Here is a 26310-nt window from a genome sequence, read left to right as displayed (position 1 = left end):
ATGACTTGTTACAAACCCATGCTGACTCTGTTTAATCACTTCATTCTTATCCAGGTACTGACATACTTGGGGCCCACTTTGTAGCTACATAGAAATAAATACAATACCACCAATTGTATGGTTATACACACTAATGTCAGGGTATAATATAAGGTAGTACACTTCTTAATAATATGCTAAGGATTGGCACCCATATTGTGGTACAAACTCAATGATCTCCTGGTGCTTATTAACCATATAGAGTCTGCCTATGGGGAGTGCATTATACAATATAGAGTCTGTGTACGGGGGTGCATTATACAGTATAGAATCTGCCTTTGGGGTGTGCATTATACAATAAAGAGACTGTCTATGGGGAGTGCAGTATACAATAAAGAGTATGCCATAGAGGCCTATGGGGAGTGTATCATAGTATATATTCCTATGGGGGGTGCATTATACAATATAGAGTCTGCTTATGGGTGGTGCATTATACAATATGGTATCTGGCTATGTGGGGTGCATTATACTATTTAGAGTCTGCCTACAGGGATTCATTACATAGTATAGAATCTGCCTATGGGGGTGCATTATTCCATACAGAGTCTGCCAATGGGGGGTGCATTATACTACAGTTGAAACTAGATAAATAAAATGCCTTAAAACATTCTCTCTCTCAATATTCTGGCATTTGGCAAATATTAATAATTATGGTAATCCTAATTAACCTAAAACGGAAAAGATTTATTCTGATTTCTTGTCAGATATTGAGAAAAACATGCATATGTGTTTTTATATAGTGTATGTAAACTTCTGGTTTCATACATACAGCATTGAAATAACCTGTTCACAATATCAAAGTATGTCATAGGGTGGGCCGGGGTTAAACAGTCAGTTTTGATGACATCACAAAGCACATAAACATCATAGACATCATATGACATCACAATTGGCATAGAATGAGGAAAGTGCAACACATGAGCCATCTTGTTTCATTAGAGCCTGACAGCTTGAAGGAAACAAGTCCAGGTAGGGAACTCTTCACTTATGACGCCACTCACAAATTGTTTAGATGGGGGATTAAAAGTGGGATTCAGAGCTGCATCATTCATCTGAAAATCTTATCAAAAAGTGCTATAGCCTGTGAAATTTATAACGATTCTATGATTTAAAAAAATGCTATTGATCAGCTTCTAAGGAAAATCTGCACATTTGGGTTCTTTCTAAGCGAGTGTGAGCCCAGCCAAACAGGAGTTACCACTCTGGGCCACCCCTTCCCGAAATGAGGGAGTGCTGACGAACAACTGATCATTGTCCCTGGTCTTGAAAACCCTCAGCAATCGGCTGGTTTTGCCCTCTATGACACCCATGTGCTCTAATAAAAGCATATATGAAGGGGTGGGGCAGTGAGACAACTCCATTTGGTTCCATTTTTGGGTAGCTTTGCCATTAATGCTGTGAAAATGGTATTATAACATAAATTTAATTGCAGACTGCTACAGTTCTCCATTGTCAGCTCTCTTGGTCCTGTTGGATCAGGGGTGACCAGGAACTGACGGTTTATCGTTGTCAGGAATTGCAGTGTGGGGTCCTGTGTTTTCCTTTAGTGCGTAGAAAAGCAGGTGATACAGATTAGAATAAATGGGTTCAAATGCTTAGGTTTTAATATGCGTCATGACTCAATAAAAAATGAGGCTGGTGGTTATTTGCGGCCTGTGATTGTTTTTTTAATTCTACTCTTGATGTTGGAAACTTGATACACAACACACCAGTGGCAGTTATTACGGCAGGACACATGACATCACAGGGCACATGGCATCATAGAGATCACAGGACACATCACATCATACATATCACAATTGGTGCAGAATGTATAAAGTTATTATCCTGAACAACCTTGTGTCCCCAGCGGAAGCATATTGAGGAAGACAAGTCCAAGTAGGTAGCTGCTCAATTAACACTAAGGCCCCATTCACACATTGTGTAGCTGTGAGGTGTTTGTTGTGAAGTTTAGAACTGCACCATTTACCCCTAAAAAATCTCAGCAAACATCTCTTTTGTGCATTAGAATGATTCCTTAAATAGAACTTACCATTTAATCCTCTTTTTTGTACAGATAGGTGTTATGTCTCATCTAGTTCAAATGATCTGCTGTAATGAAGCACGGACAGATGACGGTGGCGCAGCAGGAAGGCTGAGCAGAAACAACGGAGAACGTAGTAGCATGATGGAAGCAGGAGGACCAGAACTGGAACTACAGGATATCATGAGCAGAATGGATTTAACGGCAACTGCCGGAAGAGTTGCAGACTCCGATCAGGCACAGATCAGAATTGCATCAGCTTTTCTCGGGCGTGGAGAGGGGGAAAAAAAGGTTTCTCCACCTTCTGAATTATGTCAGTCTGTGAAAATCAGACACACTTAGATGTCATCCAAGTGGAGTCCAATTTTTTCATGGGCCCAAAGACTTGCATTGCCGATTTTGATCTGACACTGGGGTCAAAATCGGATTTGTCTCCGATTTTTTCCATGGAGCACTGGGTCCGAGCAAAAAATCTGACATTTGCACAGGCCCATAGAATATCATAGGTACGAGTGCTATCTATCAAAACCATGGACAGCAAACTCATATATATTTATTTATTTAACTCGTTTACATAGCGCCATTAATTCCACAGCGCTATGTATACATACTATACATAGAAATGAAATAAATATTTCGAAATAAATATAAATATATTTATAGATATATATTCACTCATATATATGCTCTTTGATTTTCACAGACTGACAAAATGGAGAAACTTTTCCCCCCTTCTCCACCTCCAAGAAAAACTGATGCCACTCTGATCACACTATAATCAAAGCCTGATCGGAGTCTGCAACTCTACTATGTATGTGGGTATGTGTGTGTATAGTACAGTATATGTATTGCATAGTATATGTATTGTATAGTATATGTATTGTTTAGTAAATGTATACATTTATTGCATATGTAATGTATAGTATATGTATTTTATACTATATATAAAGCATATGTATAGTATACGTATAGCATAGTGTAGTAAATGTATAGTATATGTGTATGTCTATTGCATAGCATACGTCTATGTCTGTTGCATGGCATACGTCTATGTCTGTTGCATGGCATACGTCTATGTCTGTTGCATGGCATACGTCTATGTCTGTTGCATGGCATACGTCTATGTCTGTTGCATGGCATACGTCTATGTCTGTTGCATGGCATACGTCTATGTCTGTTGCATGGCATACGTCTATGTCTGTTGCATGGCATACGTCTATGTCTGTTGCATGGCATACGTCTATGTCTGTTGCATGGCATACGTCTATGTCTGTTGCATGGCATACGTCTATGTCTGTTGCATGGCATACGTCTATGTCTGTTGCATGGCATACGTCTATGTCTGTTGCATGGCATACGTCTATGTCTGTTGCACGGCATACGTCTATGTCTTTTGCACGACATACATCTGTGTCTCTTGCATGGCATACATCTGTCTCTTGCATGGCATACATCTGTGTCTCTAGAATGGCATACGACTATGTCTTTTGAATGGCATACGTTTGTGTCTCTTGCATGGCATACGTCTGTGTCTCCTGCATAGCATACGTCAATATCTCTTGCATAGCGTAGGTCTATGTCTCTTGCATAGCATACATCTATGTCTCTTGCATAGCATACGCCTATGTCTCTTGCATAGTATTTGGATATGTCTGTTGCATTGTATTCTTCTATGTCTGTTGAATAGTATTTGTCTATATCTATTGTATAGTATATGTATTTGTCTATTGTAATGTATATGTCTATTGTATAGTATTCATATATGTCTATTGTATACTATATAAATGTTTATCGTATCGTATATGTCTACTGTATAGTATTCATATATGTCTATTGTATAGTATTCAAATAGGTCTCTTGTGTAGTATTCGTATGTCTATTGTATAGTATTTGTATATGTTTAGTGTATAGCATTCGTATAAGTCTATTGTATAGTATTAGTATAAGTATCTTGTATAGTATTCGTATATATCTATTGTATAGTATTTGTATATGTTTAGTGTATAGCATTCATATAATTCTATTGTATAGTATTCGTATAAGTATATTGTATAGATTCAAGATTCAAAGAAGCTTTATTGGCAGGACTAAATACACATTAGTTTTGCCAAAGCAAGTGTACAGAAGGGAATAGGGATAGGGACTGTAGGGATGTTGGGTAGGGGCTGTAGGAAAGGTGGATGGGGCAGATCCAGGATGGGGCTATAGAAGTTCATGGCATAGGGAAGGTGGATGGGGGCAGATCCAGGATGAGGCTATAGAAGTCCATGGCATAGGGAAGGTGGATGGGGGGTTGGGGCATATCCAGGGTGGGGGCCATAGAAGTCCATGGCATATCATAGTTCTCTTTCTCGCAGTCTATGACATTCGCTCACATATTGCGCTGCTATCTCCACTGCTCTCTCTTCTTCCCCCAGCAGGATATATGTTTTCTCTTCCTCCTTCATGGTGGTGAAATCCGGGAAGAGATGTGAGAGTCTCCTGAAGTGAGTGTCCCTCACTGCTGAGTACTTGGAGCAGTGTAGCAGGAAGTGGGTCTCATCCTCCAGGGCCTCCTGGTCACAGTGTTGGCACAGTCTTTCCTCCCTGGGCTTGTAGCTATGCCTGTGTCGGCCAGATTCGATGGCCAGACTGTGGGCACAGAGTCTATACCGGCTCAGGATCTTGCGGTCTCTGGGGTCCGGGAGTTTCTCCAGATATGGGGCCAGTCTGTAGTCTCTCTTTAGACTCCGGTACATGGTCAGTTTCTGTGAGCTGATGATGTCGTTCTTCCAGTCACTTACGTACCTCTCCTGGCCTTCATCTACCATCTTCCTGATTCCAGCTTTTGTCAGGTTGTTGTGATTGGTGTACTGGTCAGGTTGGGTTTGGGTGGGCTGTTCCGAGGATCCTGGTTTTTCTGTTTCACCTACATGTGTCAGGGCTTTATGGTGATGGGAGCTTGGATTGCCCCTACGTAGGTGAGCCCGGAATGACAGTGCCCTCTTTAGAACCGTTAGGTGTAGAGGGAATCTGCCCAGCTCGGCCCGGCAAGCACTGTTGGAGGTGCTCCGATGGACTTGGAGAGGGTGCTTGCAGAATTCCAGGTGGAATATTTCTGTTGGGCTTGAATCCCACCTTGACCAGTCTGGGTAGGTGTGAGGACCCCAGACTTCGCTGCCATACAGGAGGATTGGGGCGATGATAGTCGAATATTTTTAACCAGACCCTTACTGGTGGCTTTAGATGGTAGTTTCCTTCGGATGGTATAGAAGGTTTTGCATACCTTGTCTTTCAGGGTCTCTATGGCTTGTTTGAAGGTCCCTGATCGGTGAATCTCTATGTCCAGGTAGGTATATTTGTCCATTCCTGTAAGGGTGCAGTTGTTGAGGATAAATGAAGGGTGCTGGTCTGATTTTCTCTTTCTCTTCTGGAACACCATGATGTTGGCTTTCTTTAGGTTGACCGGTAGTGTCCAGGTGGAGCTGAATTTCTCTAAGATTTTCAGGTTGTCTTGGAGGCCTTTCTCGGTTGGTGACAGAAGCAGCAGGTCATCTGCATACAGCAGGAATTTCACCTGCGCGTCGTGGAGGGTGAGACCTGGTGCTGTGGAAGATTCCAGAGCGGTAGCCAGCTCATTGATGTAAATATTGAAGAGCGTTAGGGTTAGGCTGCAGCATTGTCTGACTTCCCGGCTCTGCTGGAAATAGGCCGTTCTTCTGCCGTTCACACTCACACTGCAGAGGTTCTCGGTGTAGGAGCTTTTGATAACATCATAGGTCTTTCCTCCTATTCCGCTCTCCAGCAGTTTCAGGAATAAGCCTGGGTGCCACACCGAATCAAAGGCCTTTTTAAAGTCCACGAAACAGGCATATATCTTCCCGTTCTTTGTATTGTGGACGTGGCTCTGAATGAGGCTGTGCAGGGTGTAGATGTGGTCAGTAGTGCGGTGGTTTGGCATGAACCTTGCTTGGCTCTTGCTGAGGACGTTGTGCTCAGTGAGGAAATTGAGGATCCTCTTGTTCAGGATGCTGTGGAACAGTTTTCCCAGGTTGCTGCTGACACATATGCCTCTGTAGTTGGCTGGGTCATACCTGTCCCCATTCTTGTGGATGGGTGTGATGAGGCCTTGATTCCATGTACGAGGGAAGTAGCCGGCACTTAGCACAATATTGAAGAGTTTAACCATTGCGGCCTGTATTTCTGGTGGGCTGTACTTAAGCATTTCTGGTAGGATTCCGTCCAGGCCACCGGCTTTTCTACATCTTATGGAAGAGATTCTCTCTGCTACTTCCTGTAATGTAATAGGTGCATCCACGGGGTTTTGGAAATTTTTTACTTTTTGCTCCATTGCTTTTAGTTTTGCCATTATGCTTTCCTGTTCCTGGCTTAGTTCTTCCTTTGGAATGTCTTTATAGAGGTCTCTGAAGTACTGGAGCCAGATGTTACCATTTTGGATATGGATGTTGTTTTTCTTGTCTTTTGTGCCCATGTAGTTCCATAGTTCCCAGAAGGAGTTGTCTTGGAGGGCGTCTTGGAGTTGGTTAAGTTTGGTGGAGATGTAACTCTGCTTCTTCCTCCTGAGGATGGTTTTGTACTGCCTTTGTATGGTTTCATAGGCTTCCCTCAGACCCGGGTGGTTGGGGTCTCTGTGTTTCTTGTTTGAGGCTGTTCTCAGGGTCTTCCGTATGGCTTTACATTCTCTGTCAAACCATCCATTGATCTGTTTTTCTTTTGGTCTCTTGTAGTTGACTTTTTTAAGGAGGTCGGACAGTCTGGCCATTGCATAGAATATATTGTTGAGGTCTTTTGCAGCTTGACTCACTCCCTTTGGGTTAGGCTGGTACTCGTAGTTGTAGACGTGGTGGAGCATCCGCTGTATTTCAGGTCTGCTGGGAGCCTCTTTATACTTTAATGCCGACGTTTTGTGCCATTTATTGGATGGAGGCCGGGTGAAGAGGCCGCTCTGCTGTGGCTTTTGAGTGGATGGTTTCTCTGTAGATTTCAGGTACAGAAGAAGTTGGCTGTGGTCTGACAGGTGCGTTTGTGGGGAGACTATGAAGGCGCTGATATTTGCCAGGTTCATATCTGTAATGGTATAGTATAGTATTCGTATATATCTATTGTATAGTATTTGTATATGTTTAGTGTACAGTATTCGTATAAGACTATTGTATAGTATTCGTATAAGTCTATTGTATGGTATTCGTATAAGTATATTGTATAGTATTCATATATGTCTATTGTATAGTATTCGTATAAGTCTATTGTATAGTATTGTTATATGTCTATTGTATAGTATTTCTATATGTTTAGTGTATAGTATTCGTATAAATCTATTGTTAGTATTCAAATAAGTATATTGTATAGTATATGTATATGTCTCTTGTATAGTTTATATATATGTCTATTGTATAGTATATGTATTTGTCTATTGTATTGTATAGTATATGTCTATTGTATAGTATATGTATATGTCTATTGTAAATTAGAGTGTAAGCTCCTGGAGCAGGGTGTATATTTTATATTAGATTGTTAGCTCCTAGAAGCAAGATGCATTTATCTTTTCCCTTCCAGATCGACTCTTCTGAGCTTATAATACGTGCAGATATACAGCAATATGCAGCAGGACAGATGTGATCCAGGGAAATATCCGATCGCCACAAATGGGGTCAGGAAGGAATTTTTTCCCCCCCGAGGCAGAACTCTCCGGGGGGTTTCTTCGTCTTCCTCTGGATCTTGTGGTCCAGTGGCTCTCAGCCGGTCCTCAATGCCCACAGCTAGTTCTGTGGTCTATATAGGGACTGACCTGAGAGTCATTGTGATTATGGTTTAATTTCTTAAAGGACCCGTAATATTTTTATTACAGTGTTGCTTATTGCTATTCCAATAAAAAAAAGTAAGAAAGAAAATAAAAATAGTTTCATGGGATCTTTTTTCTGTTCACTTTATTTTTACACAGTTGCAATGATGGGAGTGATCATTACTACTCTCAGTACTCTACAAGTTGAACCAGGAATTATGGGGGGCGCCATTTACAGAAGGTAGACCACATAAATCTCCACCCATTGTGGTATCGTAATGTCAACTCCTGTCCCAAGTTACATTAAAATTGTTATGGAGGCAGTACCCTAAAATAGTATATGTCCTACACAAAAAACTACCCAATAGAAGACTGAAGACGGGGACACAGAGCTGCAGAATACAAGAGACACAAGCAGTGTCGGACTGGGGTGCCAAGGGCCCACTAGTTGCCAACTCCAGTAACCAACTTAAGTGCCCCACTTTTACAGCTACTTGCAAATGTGACATTATCCTCAATCACAAATTTATATAACAATGAACTGGGAACATTGTTACATGAATAAGATGCTGCCTCTGTAAGTACATAGTGAATAAAGGCTATTTTTCCAATTACTGCTGAATAAGAGGGTGGTGGGCCCATAATGCACAGTGACCCACCGGAGGATTCTCCTGTGAGCCAGTCCAAGCCTATATGTGTAATATATGGAAATGTAATACTTGGTGTTTGTAGGGACAGACTTAGTTAAAGCTTAGTACTGGCCCATAGTGGGAGGGGGACCCCCCAGTAAAAGAGGACTACTTCCTGATAGTCAGGAAAGTGCAGTAACCAAGGTCAAGTTCAAGTTGCAATGGGAGGGCACTTATCGTTCAAGGCAGTGGGAGGCCTTACTAGAATCTCTTGCGGACATTCCTGCAACATCCGGCGCCTAGGGTTTGGTACAGATACTGCCAAGAGTGCCTTATCTTCTAGTGTACAGAGGAAAAGCATGTGAAAATGCATTAAGAGAAGGTAGAGGATGCCCAGTGCACTGAGGAACTGGACAGGAAATCCCTGGAAAACCAGTTAACTACAATGACACTCTCAGAAGCAGCCTGGACCAAGTGGCACCCCTCACTCTCAGAACCTCCAAACAAAGAGTAAAACAGCCCTGGTTCACATTGCAAACTCGATTTCTCCAGCGATGCTCTAGGAGTTTCGCACGCCTATGGAAGAAAGCTAAAACCAGAAAACTTTATCCAATACAAATTTATGTTACGGACCTATAACGCTGCCCTTCTCCTTGCCAAACAAACTTACTTCACCACCCTCATCTCCTGTCTAACAACCCCCCAAAAATTTTTGACACCTTTCACTCCCTCCTCAGTCCAAAAACTCAGGCCCTATCACAGACATCTGAGCTGATGAACTGGCCTCCCACTTTATAGAGAAAATAGAGAATATCTGTCAGGAAATCAGCTCCCTGCCATCAAGTGCCACAACTCCGATCCCTCCCCCAGGGCCGGTTTTAGGCAAAGTGGGGCCCTAGGGAAAGGTAAAATGGGGCCCCAAATGCTAACATATTGCACATCACACAGAAGCATTTCGGTTGTAGTTACATGCGCTGAGTTCAGGCCGCTATATGAGTGTGATCGACAATATTGAAGTCGTTCAACACTTGTTTTCCGGCCTCTATCCACCGTCTGAGAAAGAATGAAGGGGACAGAGTGATCACTAATGGATCACTAACAGATCACCATGCAGTATCATGTTATCAGCAGCACATCTACGGTTTACACCCCATAGTCCTTCATATAATATAATGTGCCCCATAGTCCTCCATATAGTATAATACACTCCTCAGTCCTCCATATATTAAAATACACTGCTCAGTCCTCCATATAGTATAATACACTCCTCATAGTGCTCCATAGTATAATGCACCGCCATAGTCATCGATGTAGTACAATGCACTTCCCATAGTATAATGCACCCCTTAGTTCTTCATATAATGTATTCCCCATAGTCCTCGATACAGTATAATGCAGCCCACATATAGTATAATGCAGCCACCCCACAGAGTATAATGCAGCCCCGCCATACAATATAATGTAACCCCCCATACAATATAATGCAGCCCCCTCTTAAAGTATAATGCAGCCACTGCATAGAGCATAATGCAGCCAGCCAACATAGTATAATGCAGCCCCGCCATTATAATGTAACCCCCATAGAATATAATGCAGCCACCCCATAGTGCATAATGCAGCCACACCACATAGTATAATGCAGCCCCACCATAAAATAGAATGTAACCCCCCATAGAATATAATGCAACCCCTTATATAGTATAATGTAGCCACTCCATGGAATACAATGTAGCCCTCCTCATATAGTAAAATGCAGCCCCCATAGAATATAATGTAGCCACCTCATAAAGTATAATGAAGCCCTCATACAATATAATCTAGCCCACCATTGAATATAATGCAGCCTCCCATAGTATAGAATTTAGCCTCCTCTTATAGTATAATGTTGCCCCCTCATAGAGTATGATGCAATCACCCCCCATAGAATATAATAAATATAATACAGCCCCCCATAGAATATAATGTAACCCCAACTAGAATATAATACAGCCCACCTCCCCATAGAATATAATGTAGCCCCCCATATTATAAAACACAGCCTCCCCCATAGAATATAATTTAAATGTAACTCTTCATGGTATATAACACAGCCGCATAGTATATAGCCCAGCACCACATAGTATATAGCCCAGACCCACATGGTTTATAGCCCAGCCCTCATGGTATATAGCACAGCATCACATGGTATATTGCCCAGCACCACATGGTATATAGCCCAGTCACATATGGTATATAGCCCAGCACAACATGGTATATACTCCAGCACCACATGGTATATAGCACAGCCCACCATAGAATATAGCCCAGCACCATATGGAATATAGCACAGCACCACATGGTATACAGCACAGCACCTCATGGTATGTAGTACAGCACTACATGGTATATAGCACAGCACCACATGGTATATAGCACAGCCACACGTGGTATATAGCACAGCAACACATGGTATATAGCACAGCCCAAATGGTATATGGCACAGCCACACATGGTATATAGCCAAGCACCAAATGGTATGTAGCCCAGCACCACATGGTATATAGCACAGCCAAGCATGGTATATAGCCCAGTCACACTTGGAATATAGCCCAACACCACATGGTATATAGCACAGCCACACACCGTATATAGCCCATAACCACATGGTATATAACACAGCCACACATGGTATACAGCCCAGCACCATGGTATACAGCCCAGCATCACATGGTATATAGCCCAGCACCACAAGGTATATAGCCCAGCCACACATGGTATATAGCCCAGCACCACATGGTATATAGCCCAGCAGACGATCTAGAAGACCTGGAAGAAATAGAGATGCCAGCATTCTACCGCCATGGTGCCTCCCAAGACTCTAACAATGTGACACGGAGAAGTCTTGCCGTTCATGAAGTTTCCCGTAATCCACTACCTCACCAAGGATGGGCAGAGATGCAGAGCTGTGACCTGGCTATATGTATGGTCAAAGAACTCCTTGCTGAAGCAGATCTCCAGCTCCTGATGTGCCTGCAGATGTCCAACAGTTGAGGAAAGAAAGAAGCTGTTCCTTTTTGAAGACAAGTTGATCCGAAGAGCTAATAACCCACGTACGCATGAACTGGTCTGGCAGATCGTGGTCCCCAGAAAAGACATGCCCATGGTCTTGGAAGCTTACCACAATCAAGCGGGACACTTTGGTTGGATAACGCTGGAAGTAGTCATCCGCGACCGCTTCTTCTAGACAGGTATGAGACGGTCTATTGACCAGTGGTGTAGGGAATGCGGCGGCCCATGTAGTCTCAGAAGAAAGAATTCTGCAAATCAAAGGGCCCCCTTGCAGCCCATCATCACTAAACAACCTTTGGAACTGGTGGCCTTAGACCACGTGCAGCTAACCCCAAGTCGATCAGGGTATACCTATGCCTTAACAATCGTGGATCACTATTCCCGTTTCCTAGTGGTCGTTCCGGTGAAAGACCAAACAGCAAGAACAGCTGCAAAGGCATTCCAAGAATATTTCTGCAGACCCCATGGCTACCCAGATCAAGTGCTGAGAGACAGAGGTCCAGTCTTCGAAGCAGAAGTCTTTCAAGAATTTTGCTCCCTCTACGGATGCAAAAAGATCAGAACTACACCATACCATCCACAAGGCAATGTTCTTTGCGAAAAACTGAACCATCTGGTAATCAATTTATTGCAGATCTTACCGCTAGAAGAAAGGAACTAATAGCCTGAAAAATTGCCAGATTTGATCAAAATGTACAATCATATACTAACCAGCGCAACAGGATATACCCCAGCTTACTGGATGCGTGCACAGCCAGGTAAACTCCCCATCGACCTGGAAATGGGAGTCCTAACTCCTGAAACCATATCCAGCCAATTGGACACGGATTGGAATACAGAAAGACAACTGCAGTATCAAAAAGTTCAGCAATGTGTAGAGGAAAGTCTTGCTCAAGCTAGGCAAAAACGGGAAAGGAACTTAAATAGACATGCTGTGGCAACCCTCTTACCAACAGGTGAACAAGTGCTGAAGAAAAAGAGAAGAAACCACAAGTTAGATGACCAATAGGAGACTCAGCCTTACACTATTCAACCATCTAGCAATGACAACAGCAAAGTGTGTTCTATCTCCAAGGACAGCGGAAAAACGTGTACCACCGTATCCAGAGACAATCTGAAACTATGTCCAGCACAATTGCGTGAACGAGTTGAGAATAAAGGAGCTGAAGTAGGGCAGGTGGGATAGGGGATTGCTGGGCTAGGCTACCTCTTGCAGCCCCATATAGAGAATGAATGGAGCAGATGTAGGGCAGGTCGGATAGGGGATTGCTGGGCTTTGCTACCTTCTGAAACCCCATATAGAGAATGAATGAAGGAGAGGTAGGGCAAGTGGGATAGAGGATTGCTGGGCTTTGCTACCTCCTACAGCCCCATAAGGAATGAATGAAGCAGAGGTAGGGCAAGTGGGATAGAGGATTGCTGGACTTTGCTACCTCCTACAGCCCCATAAGGAATGAAAGGAGCTGAAGTAGGGCAGGTGGGATAGGGGATTGCTGGGCTAGGCTACCTCTTGCAGCCCCATATAGAGAATGAATGGAGCAGATGTAGGGCAGGTCGGATAGGGGATTGCTGGGCTTTGCTACCTTCTGAAACCCCATATAGAGAATGAATGAAGGAGAGATAGGGCAAGTGGGATAGAGGATTGCTGGGCTTTGCTACCTCCTACAGCCCCATAAGGAATGAATGAAGCAGAGGTAGCGCAGGTGGGATAGGGGATTGCTGGGGTTTTTTACCTCCTACAGCCCCATAAGGAATGAATGGAGCAGAGGTAGGGCAGGTGGGATAGGGGATTGCTGGGCTAGGCTACCTCCTGCAGCCCCATATAGAGAATGAATGAAGCAGAGGTAAGGCAGGTGGGATAGGGGATTGCTAGGGTTTTTTATTTCCTACAGCCCCATAAGGAATGAATGGAGCAGATGTAGAGCAGGTCGGATCGGGGATTGCTGGGCTCTGCTACCTACTGAAGCCCCATATAGAGAATGAATGAAGCAGAGGTAGGGAAGGTGGGATAGGGGATTGCTGGGCTTTGCTACCTCCTACAGCCCCATAAGGAATGAATGGAGCAGAGGTAGGGCAAGGTGGGATAGGGGATTGCTGGGTTTTTTTTACTTCCTACAGCCCCAAAAGGAATGAATGGAGCAGATGTAGAGCAGGTGGGATTGGGGATTGCTGGGCTCTGCTACCTCCTGCAGCCCCATATAGAAAATGAATGAAGCAAAGGTAGGGCAGGTGGGATAGGGGATTGCCGGGGTTTTTTAATTCCTACAGCCCCATAAGGAATGAATGGAGCAGAGGTAGGGCAGGTGGGATAGGGGATTGCTGGGCTAGGCTACCTCCTGCAGCCCCATATAGAGAATGAATGAAGCAGAGGTAAGGCAGGTGGGATAGGGGATTGCTAGGGTTTTTTACTTCCTACAGCCCCATAAGGAATGAATGGAGCAGATGTAGAGCAGGTCGGATAGGGGATTGCTGGGCTCTGCTACCTCCTGCAGCCCCATATAGAGAATGAATGAAGCAGAGGTAGGGCAGGTGGGATAGGGGATTGCTGGGGTTTTTTACTTCCTACAGCCCCATAAGGAATGAATGGAGCAGATGTAGAGCAGGTCGGATAGGGGATTGCTGGGCTCTGCTACCTCCTGCAGCCCCATATAGAGAATGAATGAAGCAGAGGTAGGGCAGGTGGGATAGGGGATTGCTGGGGTTTTTTACTTCCTACAGCCCCATAAGGAATGAATGGAGCAGAGGTAGGGCAGGTGGGATAGGGATTGGTGGGCTTTTTTACTCCTGAAGCCCCAAATAGAGAATTAAACAAGGCTGAAGTTGGTTTCGTATTCGTCCAGTTTCTTATTCGGCAATTTTTTCTTTTCTGTTTTTTTTATAGGTTTAGCAACAAAAGAGAAGCATCACAATAATAACATACAATGCAGCGAGGAGCCCTGATGTGAATACACTTAAAAACAGCTACCAAAAGAATAAAACTGGCATAAAAAGGGGCATCAAAGTGGGTACCGAATGAATTAATGAAAGGGTTAAAAGACTTTGGGCCACTGATATCACACTTGAAACATATAGAACAGGGAGCCCCACATCAAAACCAGGTCTCTCCAGCCTGGCCCAAATGGGTTCTGGGAATCAGAACTGGCATCAAAGTGGGCTGACAGTCGATTTTGACCATTTGAATAAGTAATTGATGTTTTTAAGGGGTTAAATGACTTTGGGCCACTGATCTCACACTAAGAATACATACATAGTGATGCCTCTCCCATTTGGACCAGGCTTGAGGGACCTGAGTTTGATGCGAGGCATCACTATCTATGTATTCTTGGTGTGAGATCAGAGGCCCAAATTCATTTAACCCCTTAAAAACATCAGTTACTCATTCAAATCTGTGAAAATCGGCTGTTTGCGCACTTTGATGCCCAGAACCCATTTGGGCCAGGCTGGAGGGTCCTGGGTTTCATGTGGGGCTCCCTGTTCTATATGTCTGCAGTGTGATATCAGTGGCCCAAAGTCATTTAACCCTTTAACGCCCTTTGGTGACCACTTTTGAAGCCCATTTTTGTGCCATTTTTATAGTTTTTGTGGCTGTTTTTAAGTGTAGTCACATCAGGGCACCTCGCTGCATTGTCTGTTATTATTGTGACGATTATTTTTTGTTGTTAAACCTATAAAAAACAGAAACCAACTTCAGCCTTGTGAGAATTAATGGAGCAGAGGTAGGGCAGGTGAGATAGGTGCTGAGCTCTGCTCGGTCTTCGCACCACTCAGAACGGGCTGTGTCCTTGTGAGTAAGGGGTCTGTTCTACGCACCCATCCCCTCCCTACCAATATGTGATGATACGGGCCATCTCTTCTGGTCTTCGGGAAGATGGCGGTCGCCGGCACACACATTATCACACAGTTTACTCCTACAATTTCCCTGTTCTTCTCTGGAGCGCGCCTGTTGGGCACGTGACGCAGAGCGACGGCGCTGATTGGGCGCATCCTCACACGTGCTGCCCTTGGTGCCAAACTGTTAGTGTCATGACGGTGGCTGGGATGTTGAAGACGTGCAGCCGCCTGCTGAGCCGCCGGTCACCGTACGTTACCCACACACGGGTGAGTGTCCGTCACGTCCTGTATATCCCCCACAAACCACATTGTGCTCCCCCGCCGCCACACTGCGCCCCGTGTATGGCATGCAGAACATGTCTCCGGGCAACCAGTCACCAGCCTTATGTAGGAAGGTGAAAGCTCTGCACTGGTGGGTTGTGGGAAGCCATCATATTGTCGAAGGTTATAGATAAGACCCGCCCCCCAAAACGTCTAAACTCCCACTGTCCCTTCACCCAACTACTACAGCCTTCCCTGCATACTCATCTCAGATTTTTCCTGCATACTCCCCCCACATCCTCCCCTGCACACTCTCCCTTCCACTCACACTCCTCCCACATCCTCTCCTGCACACTCTCCCTTCCCCTCTCACATACTTCCCCTGCACACTCTCCCTTCCCCTCTCACATACTTCCCCTGCACACTCTCCCTTCCCCTCTCACATACTTCCCCTGCACACTCTCCCTTCCCCTCTCACATACTTCCCCTGCACACTCTCCCTTCCCCTCTCACATACTTCCCCTGCACACTCTCCCTTCCCCTCTCACATACTTCCCCTGCACACTCTCCCTTCCCCTCTCACATACTTCCCCTGCACACTCTCCCTTCCCCTCTCACATACTTCCCCTGCACACTCTCCCTTCCCCTCTCACATACTTCCCCTGCACACTCTCCCTTCCTCTCTCACATACTTCCCCTGCACACTCTCCCTTCCCCTCTCACATACTTTCCCTGCACACTCTCCCTTCCCCTCTCACATACTTCCCCTGCACACTCTCCCTTCCCCTCTCACATACTTCCCCTGCACACTCTCCCTTCCTCTCTCACATACTTCCCCTGCACACTCTCCCTTCCTCTCTCACATACTTCCCCTGCACACTCTCCCTTCCCCTCTCACATACTTCCCCTGCACACTCTCCCTTCCCCTCTCACATACTTCCCCTGCACACTCTCCCTTCCCCTCTCACATACTTCCCCTGCACACTCTCCCTTCCCCTCTCACATACTTCCCCTGCACACTCTCCCTTCCCCTCTCACATACTTCCCCTGCACACTCTCCCTTCCCCTCTCACATACTTCCCCTGCACACTCTCCCTTCCTCTCTCACATACTTCCCCTGCACACTCTCCCTTCCTCTCTCACATACTTTCCCTGCACTCTCCCTTCCCCTCTCACATACTTCCCCTGCACACTCTCCCTTCCTCTCTCACATACTTCCCCTGCACACTCTCCCTTCCCCTCTCACATACTTCCCCTGCACACTCTCCCTTCCTCTCTCACATACTTCCCCTGCACACTCTCCCTTCCTCTCTCACATACTTTCCCTGCACACTCTCCCTTCCCCTCTCACATACTTTCCCTGCACACTCTCTTTTCCCTGCACTCTCCCTTCCTCTCTCACATACTTTCCCTGCACTCTCCCTTCCCCTCACACTCCTCTCACGTATACTTCCCTGCACACTCCTCCCTTCCCCTCTCACACTCCTCCCACATTCTCCCATCCCCTTCTCCAATCCCCTCACACTCCTGCACACTCTCCCTTCCCCCACACACTCCTCACACATCCTCCCCCCACATACTGTCCCTTTCCCTCACACTCCTCTCACATCCCCCCACACTCATCCTTCCTGCACACTCTTCCTTCCTCTCACATCCTCCCCTGCACACTCTCCCTTCCCTGCACACTCCTCTCACATCCTCCCCCGCACAATCTCCCCCGCACACTCTTCTCACATCCTCCCCTCTACACTGTCTCTCCCCACAACCACTTTTCACACATTGTCCTTGCACACTGTCCCTTCCCCTCGACCACTCCTCCCGCATCCTTATCCGCACACTGTTCCTTTTCTGCACACTGTCGTTCCCACAAACACTCCTCCCACGTCCTCCCCTGCACACTGTCCCTCCTACAAGCACTCCTCCCCTGCACTCTGTCCCTTCTCTGCACACTGTCCCTCCCCCTACCACCACTTACACATCCTTCTCTGCATACTGTCCCTTACCCCCACGCTGTCCCTTCCTGACCACTCCTCCCTCCCCCCACACTGTCCATTTCCCTGACCTCTTCTTCCACATCATCCCCACACACTATTCCTCTCATGACCGCTTCTTCCACATCATCCCCACACACTGTTCCTCTCATGACCGCTTCTTCCACATCATCCCCACACACTGTTCCTCTCATGACCGCTTCTTCCACATCATCCCCACACACTGTTCCTCTCATGACCTCTTCTTCCACATCATCCCCACACACTGTTCCTCTCATGACCTCTTCTTCCACATCATCCCCACACACTGTTCCTCTCATGACCTCCTCTTCCACATCGTCCCCACACACTGTTCCTCTCATGACCACACCTCCCACATCTTTCCCGCACACTATCCCTCCACCGACCACTCCTCTCACATCCTCCCTTGCACACTGTGCTTCCCCCGAGAATCCTCCCATACACACTGTTCCTCCCTCAACCACTCCTCCATCTTCCCCCCCAGCACACTGTCTCTCCTCAACCACTCCTCCTGCATCCTACCCCCACACTTTTCCTCCTCTTAACCACTTCTCCCCATAGTTTTTCTCCCTGACTACTTCTTCCACAGCATCCTTTGTACTGTGCCTCCCGACTACGCCTACATTCTACCCACACTGTCCCTCTCCAACCATTCCTTGCATATCTCCCCCCGACCACTTCTCCCACATCCTTTCCTGCCGTGCACTATCCCTACCCGCCCCGCCATACCCTGCCGCTTCCCTCCAGCCGCTCACTGTCCCTTGCCCCCCCTCACTCCTCACACAGTCTTTCCCCCGACCACACACCACACACTTTCTTCTGCATACTGTACCTCCCCCGACCACTCCTTTCACGTTTCTCCTGCTATCCCTCCTTCGCATTTTTCCTTCCCCCTACCACTCCTCCCACATCTTTTTCCTGCACACAGTCCCTCCCGTACTGTCTCTTCCCTCTCACACTCTCCTCTCAACAACTGGTCCCACATCCTCCTCTGCATACGATCCCTTCCCCTCACTCCTCTCATATCCTCCCCCGCACACTCCCTTACCTTCACACTTTCACATCCTCCCCTGCACACTGTCCCTCCCCACAACCACTTTTCACACATCGTCCTTGCACACTCTCCCTTCCCTCGACCACTCCTCCCGCATCCTTACCCGCACACTGTTCCGTTTCTGCACACTGTCGTTTCCACAAACACTCCTCCCACATCCTCCCTTGCACACTGTCCCTTCTCCTGCTCACTGTCCCTCCACCGCTAACTGTTCCCACATCTGTCACATACGTTGTCCCTCCCCCACATCTCTCCTACAAGCGCTCCTCCCCTGCACACTGTCCCGCCCACAAACACTCCTCCCACATCCCTCCCCCTCACACTGTCCCTTCTCCTGCTCACTGTCCCTCCACTGCTAACTGTTCCCACATCTGTCACATACGTTGTCCCTCCCCCACATTTCTCCTACATCCTCCCACAGGGCTCCTCACCACATTTCCCTTACCCCACACATTGCCACTTCCTTGTACAACGTTTCTCCCTCTATTTATCCTTTGCTTAGTGCTCTTCCCCCTGCCCCTCCACCACATACTGCTCCTTTCCTTTCTGTATATTTTTGGGTTATGAAAAGCTGATTTCAGGGGACGGTGGTGGTAGAGCGATGGTGGAATGTCCCGCTGGCCAAGAAAGGTGAGGAGCCTTACCTGCATCCCCGGAGGCACCGCATCTATCGAGTGCTGGAGGATACCAAGCATGGCCCCAAGGACAAGATGATGCTGATCCTCACACAGAATGTTCACAGTAAGTCCGGGCTGTAGGCTCTCCCTGGTCTATAGGGCCACAGGCTGCCACAACTATCTTCTGTCTTTTTCTAAGAACTGGGCAGTCGCGGAGACACAGTGCTGGTGGACAAACGGTTCGGAAGGAATAAACTGCTGGTGCAGGGACTGGCAGTCTACGCCTCCCTTGAAAATAAGGAGATGTTCGAAGAGGAGAGAAAAGTGAGTGGTTTAGTTGAGGATGGGCCAGTTACGGAGTCATGAGATGGAAGGGGTATAGATGGGGGTGAGCCGAGGAAAGATCAGGTGATGGAAGGAGGCTAGATGGGGATGAGCCATGGATGGGTCAGGTGAAGGAAGGCGTCTACACCTTGTGCAGAAATATTAGGCAAGTTGTATTTGAGAGGATTATTTTTATTATTGAATAACAACTATGTTCTCAATCAACCTAAAAGACTCATAGATATCAAAGCTTAATATTTTTGGAAGTTGGAGTGTTTTTTTTTTTTTTTAAATTTGGCTATCTTAGGATATCTGTTTGTGCAGGTAACTATTACAGTGCAGAATTATTAGGCAACTTAATAAAAACCAAATATATACCCATCTCACTTGTTTATTTTCACCAGGTAAACCAATAGAGCAACACAAAATTTAGAAATAAACATTTCTGACATTCAAAAACAAAAACAAAATAAGTGACCAATATAGCCACCTTTCTTTACGATGACACTCAAAAGCCTTCCATCAAGAGATTCTGTCAGTTGCTTGATCTGTTTACGATTAACATTGCGTGCCGCAGCCACCATAGCCTCCCAGACGCTGTTCGGAGAGGTATACTGTTTTCACTCCCTGTAGAGCTCACGTTTTATGAGGGACCACAGGTTCTCTATGGGGTTCAGATCAGGTGAACAAGGGGGGCCATGTCACTATTTTTTCTTCTTTTAGACCTTTGCTGGCCTGCCACACTGTGGAGTATTTGGATGCATGTGATGGAGCATTGTCCTGCATGAAAATCATGTTTTTCTTGAACGATACCGACTTCTTCCTGTACCACTGCTTGAAGGTGTCTTCCAGAAACTGCCAGTAGGTCTGGGAGTTGAGCTTCACTCCATCCTCAACCCGAAAAGGTCCCACAAGTTCATCTTTGATGATACCCGCCCATACCAGTACCCCACCTCCATCTTGCTGGCATCTGAGTCGGAGTGGAGCTCTCTGTCCTTTACTGATCCAGCCTTGGGCCCATCCATCTGGCCAATCAAGAGTCGCTCTCATTTCATCACTCCATAAAACCTTAGAAAAATCAGTCTTAAGATATTTCTTGGCCCAGTCTTGACGTTTTATCTTATGTTTCTTGTTGAAAGTGGTCGTTTTCCAGCCTTCCTTACCTTGGCCATGTCCCTGAGTATGGCACACCTTGAGCTTTTTGATACTGAAGTAACGTTGCAGCTCTGAAATATGGCAAAACTGGTGGCATCTTGGCAGCTTCACGCTTGATTTTCCTCAATTCATGGGCAGTTATTTTGCGCCTTTTTTTTTTTATCAACACGCTTCTTGCGACCCTGTTGGATATTTGCCATGAAACGCTTGATTGTTCGGTGATCACGCTTCAAAAGTTTGGCAATTTCAAGACTGCTGCATCCCTCTGCAAGACATCTCACAATTTTTGACTTTTCAGAGTCCGCCAAATCTTTCTTCGGACCCATTTTGCAAAAGGAAAGGAAGTTGCCTAATAATTAAGCACACCTTATATAGGGTGTTGATGTCATTAGACCACACCCCTCCTCATTACAGAGATGCAAATCACCTGATTTACATAATTGGCAGTTGGATTTCAAGCCTATACAGCTTGGAGTAGGACAACATGTATAAAAAGGATGATGTGATCAAAATACTCATTTGCCTAATAATTCTGCACCCAGTGTATATGGGGGTGAGCCATGGAGAGGTTAGGTGATGGAAGGGGTCTATATTGGTGTGAGATATGGATATTTCAGTTGATGGAGGAGGTCTATATGGGGATTAGGCATGGATGAGTCAGGTGATTAAAGGAGTCTAGATGGGGGTGGACCAGGGAGAGGTCAGGTGATGGAAGAGGTCTAGATGGGGTTGGGCCATGGAGAGGTTAGGTGATGGAAAGGGTCAAGATAGGGGTGGACCAGGGAGAAGTCAGGTGATGGAAGGGGTCTAGATGGCAGTGGGCCAATGAGAGGTCAGGTGATGGAAGGATTCTAGATGGGGTGGGCCAGAAGAGGTCAGTTAAAGGAAGGGGGGTGGGCCAGGGAGAAGTCAGGTGATGGAAGGGGTCTAGATGGGAGTGGGCCAATGAGAGATCAGGTGATGGAAGGATTCTAGATGGGGTGGGCCAGAAGAGGACAGTTGAAGGAGTGGGGGTGGGCCAGGGAGAGGTCAGATGATGGAAGGGGTCTAGATGGGGGTGGGCCAGGGAGAGATCAGGTGATGGAAGGGGGGGGGTCTAATTGGGGGGGGGAGCCATGGATGGGTCTGGTGATGGAAAGGTTTTAGATGGAGGTAGGCCAGGGACAGGTCAGATGATGGAAGGGGTCTAGATGGGAGGGGGCCAATGAGAGGTCAGGTAATGGAAGGATTCTAGATGGGGTGGGCCAGAAGAGGTCAGTTGAAGGAGTGGGGGTGGGCCAGGGAGAGGTTAGGTGATGGAAGGGGTCTAGATGGGGGTCGTCCATGAAGGGGTCTAGATGGGGGTGGTCTATGGAGAGGTTAGGTGATGGAAGAGGTCTAGATGGGTCTGGTGAAGGAAAGGTTCTAGAATGGGGGTAGGCCATGGAGAGGTCAGATGATGGAAGGGGTCTAGATAGGGGTGGGCTAAGGAGAGGCAAGTGATGAAAGGGGTTTAGATGGGAGTGGGCCAATAAGAGGTCAGGTGATGGAAGAATGCTAGATAGGGTGGGCCAGAAGAGGTCAGTTGAAGGAAGGGGGGTGGGCCAGGGAGAGGTCAGGTGATCGAAGGGGTCTAAATGAGGGTTGGCCAGGGCAAGTTCAGGTAATGGAAGGGGTCTAGATGTGGGCGGTCCAAGGAGAGGTCAGGTGATTGAAGGAGTCTAGATGGGGGTGGTCCAGGGAGAGATCAGGTGATGGAAGCGGTCTAGATGGGGTGGGCCAGGGAGAGGTCAGGTGATGGAAGGGATCTAGATGGGGGTGGGCCAGGGAGATAACAGGTGATGGAAGGGGTCTAGATGGGGGTTTGGCCGAGGAGGGGTCAGGTGATGAGAGGTGTTAAATGAGTGGTCTGGAGCAGGATCTTGATGGGGGTGGGCCAGGAATGGGTTAGATAATGGGAGGGCTATAGTAGGAGGGTGAGTCAGGATCAAGTAATGGGGGGGCTATACTTGGGTGGGGGGTGTTGGTGGGTGAGGTGATGAGCGGGCTATAGTTGTGGGGGGTGGTAGGGGAAAGGACCCTTCTATTGACCATCCTGTTTGTCGTTTCTAGATGCAGCAGGCAGGTGAGCTTGGTAGCAAGAAGCAGACCTGGACGGGCGATATGGTGAGGCAATGATATTGTTTTCTCCCTCCACTATATGTGACCACAGTAGAAGCAGTGATGGTGGCTTCCTGCAGAGATAATTTGATTGCGCGTTTCGTCTTATTAGGGCCTCTTGTAGGGGCTCGTGTGACCTCTGAGAGCCATGTGATTGTGGCCCCTCCATCAGAGGGTTGCGTGACATTGCATCTTCTTGTGGGGGATGCGTGATTGCAGGGTTTGAGTGGCTGATGGGATGGATCAGGCCCACCATGTTGGGTGATCTGGGTGCAGTCACTGGTCATTTCTGCTTTTCACCTCTAGACTGTGAATTATTTGAAGAAATCTCGGCTGACGGTTGAAATGAGGACAAACGTGAAGTGGCAGCTGAACGAGGAGATTGTGACGCGACATCTGCTGAAAAGCGTAAGAACGCAGGTGGAGGCGTCATGGCAGCTCCTGCTCACTATGGTGGTGGTACTATATGGTACAATTTTCCACTGAGTGCCACTCCTTGAGTGAGCGCAAATGTGACGGCAGACATGGCTTCTATATGTGTCCCTGGCCGTTTTGGACGTGACTGTTTGTCCCTGGCTGTGGTGTACTTGGCTCCTGTGTCCCTGGTCATGATGGATGCGACTCGTGTCTGTGTCTCCATGGCTGTGGTGTACTTAGCTCGTATGTTCCTGACTGTGGTGTACTTTGCTTGTGTGTCCCTGGCTGTGGTGGATGCGACTCGTATCTGTGTGTCCCTGTACGTGGCTTGTGTCTGTGTGTCCCTGGCTGTGGTGGGTGCGACTCGTGTCTGTGTGTCCCTGGCTATGGTGTACCTAGCTTGTATGTTCTTGGCTGTGGTGTACTTGGCTCGTGTGTCACTAGCCGTGGTGGATGCGACTCCTGTCTGTGTGTCCCTGGCCGTGGCTCGTATCTGTGTGTCCCTGGCTATGGTGTACTTAGCTTGTATGTTCTTGGCTGTGGTGTACTTGGCTTGTGTGTCACTGACCGCGGTGGATGCGACTCGTGCCTGTGTGTGCCTGGCTGTGGTGTACTTGGCTCGTATGTTCCTGGCTGTGGTGTACTTAACTCATGGGTCCCTGGACGTGGCTTGTGTCTGTGTGTCCCTGGCTGTGGTGTACGTGGCTCATGAGTCCTTGGACGTGGCTTGTATCTGTGTATCCTTGGCTATTGTTGCTCGTGTCTGTGTCCCAGGCTGTGGTTGCTATATTGGTAGACATGTACCGTATATGTAAGCCATGTAGCTGGGGACCTCTGTCTTTTCAGCCAATGATGGAGTCTCTTCTTTCCAGTTAGGGGTGGTGGCTCCAGCAAACGCTGTGAAGATCCCTGACGAACCCATCACCAGGTTCGGGGAGTACTGGTGTGAGGTGACGGTGAGTTCCTGCACAATTATCCATGTCTGGACTAGTCAATCCTTAAAGAAAATGGGCCTGATGTCTGCATCATTGAGTGCAGGGTGTCCACAGGGACAATAGGCATTACGTGACCTGGTCCTCCAGAGATGCTCTGGCTAGTAGACTAGGGTCCTGTATTTAGGGATGTCGAGGTGACATCTTGAGGTTACTTGCAGGGTTTTCTGGGTAACATTGACATTTTTCTGCTCCGTGCTCTGCAGGTGAACGGCTTAGATACAGTCTGGATGCCAATGGATGTTGTGAACTATATGAACCCGAGGACCAAACGATACAAGCACTGGCTCTCCCAGCAGGTGAACACAGCAGAATTGCCAGCAGAGGGTGACGTTCCCACTGAAATACCAGCAGAGAGCAGTGTTACCTGTGAGTCACCACCAGATGGCAACACTTCCTCCAAATCTACAAGAAGCTGAACCTGCTGGGGGGAGGGGGGTCATGCACCGTTGTGGAGCAGTCCTGCTCCATCCTGGTGATACTGGGGGGAGGGGTCGTGCAACGTTGTCGAGCAGTCCGTTATGGAGAAGACTCTGCGGGCGATACTGGGGGAAGTCGTGCACCGTTGTGGATCAGTCCCTCCCGGAGAAGACTCTGCGGACACGTCAAATTTGTAATAAAATCGCCTCCATATTGGGTGAGGTACAATAGGTCATACGTCTAGTGTGATATGGTGGCAGATTGTGATTGGTCACTCGGAGCCTGATTGCTGCGAGGTGGGATATTATGGGAGGGCCGGGCCAATGTGTAGAAATGTTTCCGCTCGGTGGGGGGATTTTCATACAATGGCTCAGAATAAATGATCAGGAAAGTTGTGCATTTTGTCTGACACCTGCCAACCGCCATTCTCTCCAGTGTCAGTAGCACATTGTGTTGTCTCCCCTACCCCTCCCCCAAGGCAGCAGATCCTAAAGGGGGAGGGGAGCTGCTGTAACTCCCCCTCATCACAGCTGACGCGGGTTTAACTTCTTTCCCCGGGCCGGCAAACTATGCATTTGTCTAGGGCCCCCAGCCAGTGGTGTGCTGCTAATAGCCACGCGGCTGCTATGGGGCTGTGAGTCTGGGGGGCTGATGTCAGCTCCAGGCCCACCCCCTCTGGATGCAAATCTATCAGCATCATAGAAGCTGATGTACTTGAAAACAATGATGGGGGACATTGTCAGGTGACTCTCCTCCCATCATTTCCCCTATGCGTGCAGCGCGTGTGAAGACGTCACTTCAGTTGAGCAGCTAAGTAGACTCAGAGACCGGAGCAGCGGGGGGAACGAGTAATAATAATAAACACGTATATTACTTACCGTTAATGTGTTTTTATGAAACTCATGATTGTCATGGGTTTCGTAAAAACACATTACCGGTAAGTAATATACGTGTTTTCCTATCACCCATGACACTACCAACGAGAGAATTACTCTATCAGTGAGAAACCACAGCTTGTAGAACCCTTTTCCAAATGTGAGATCAGAAGAGGCAGAGAGATACAGTCTGTAGTGACTACAGAAGGTGGAAGGTGACGACCATGTAGCTGCCTTACAGATTTTTTCAATGGATACATCTGCTTTCTCAGCCCAAGATTTTGCCAACGCCCTTGTAGAATGGGCCCTCAGAACGTCCAGGACCGGTCTTCTCGCACTCACATAGGCCAAACAAATAGCTTCCCTTATCCACCTGGATAGGGTACCCTTCGAGGCTCACACCCCTTCCTAGAACCCTGGAAGGAGATAAACAGAGCCCTATCATTCCTCCAAGATTTTGTTGCCCTCAAATAGTGAAGGAGGCATCTCCTGACATCTAGGGTGACGAATTTGCTTTCGCTATCATTCTTTGGTTCAGGACAGAAGGAAGGCAGAGATATCCCCTGCGACCTATGGAACCTAGACACTTTAGGCAGATAGGTAGGATCAGGTTTTAAGACTACCCTATCATCCATTACCACGGTAAAGGGAGGATTTGCTGAAAGGGCTTGCATACACTGACTGATTCTCTG

General features: G+C 47.1%; 1 protein-coding gene across 2 annotated transcripts; it reads left to right on the top strand.

Moving 5' to 3' along the window:
* Positions 1-15455: 15455 nt before the first annotated feature.
* Positions 15456-25138, top strand: MRPL9 (mitochondrial ribosomal protein L9). 2 transcript variants are annotated; one of them, XM_073564665.1, is made up of 7 exons: positions 15456-15619; positions 19261-19420; positions 19496-19620; positions 22867-22920; positions 23221-23334; positions 24204-24287; positions 24530-25138. In XM_073564665.1, the coding sequence occupies exons 1-7, from the start codon at positions 15545-15547 to the stop codon at positions 24740-24742; spliced, it is 825 nt and encodes a 274-aa protein (XP_073420766.1). In that variant the 5' UTR covers positions 15456-15544; the 3' UTR covers positions 24743-25138. The 2 variants fall into 2 exon arrangements, with proteins under 2 accessions (XP_073420766.1, XP_073420767.1); XM_073564666.1 differs by having other exon boundaries at positions 15458-15619; positions 23221-23322.
* Positions 25139-26310: the final 1172 nt, after the last annotated feature.

This window comes from Dendrobates tinctorius, unplaced genomic scaffold (genome assembly GCF_039654945.1).
Source record: "Dendrobates tinctorius isolate UK_male_01 unplaced genomic scaffold, ASM3965494v1 ptg000468l, whole genome shotgun sequence".
NCBI lineage: Eukaryota > Metazoa > Chordata > Amphibia > Anura > Dendrobatidae > Dendrobates > Dendrobates tinctorius.
This window is presented reverse-complemented; position numbering and strand designations above follow the sequence as displayed.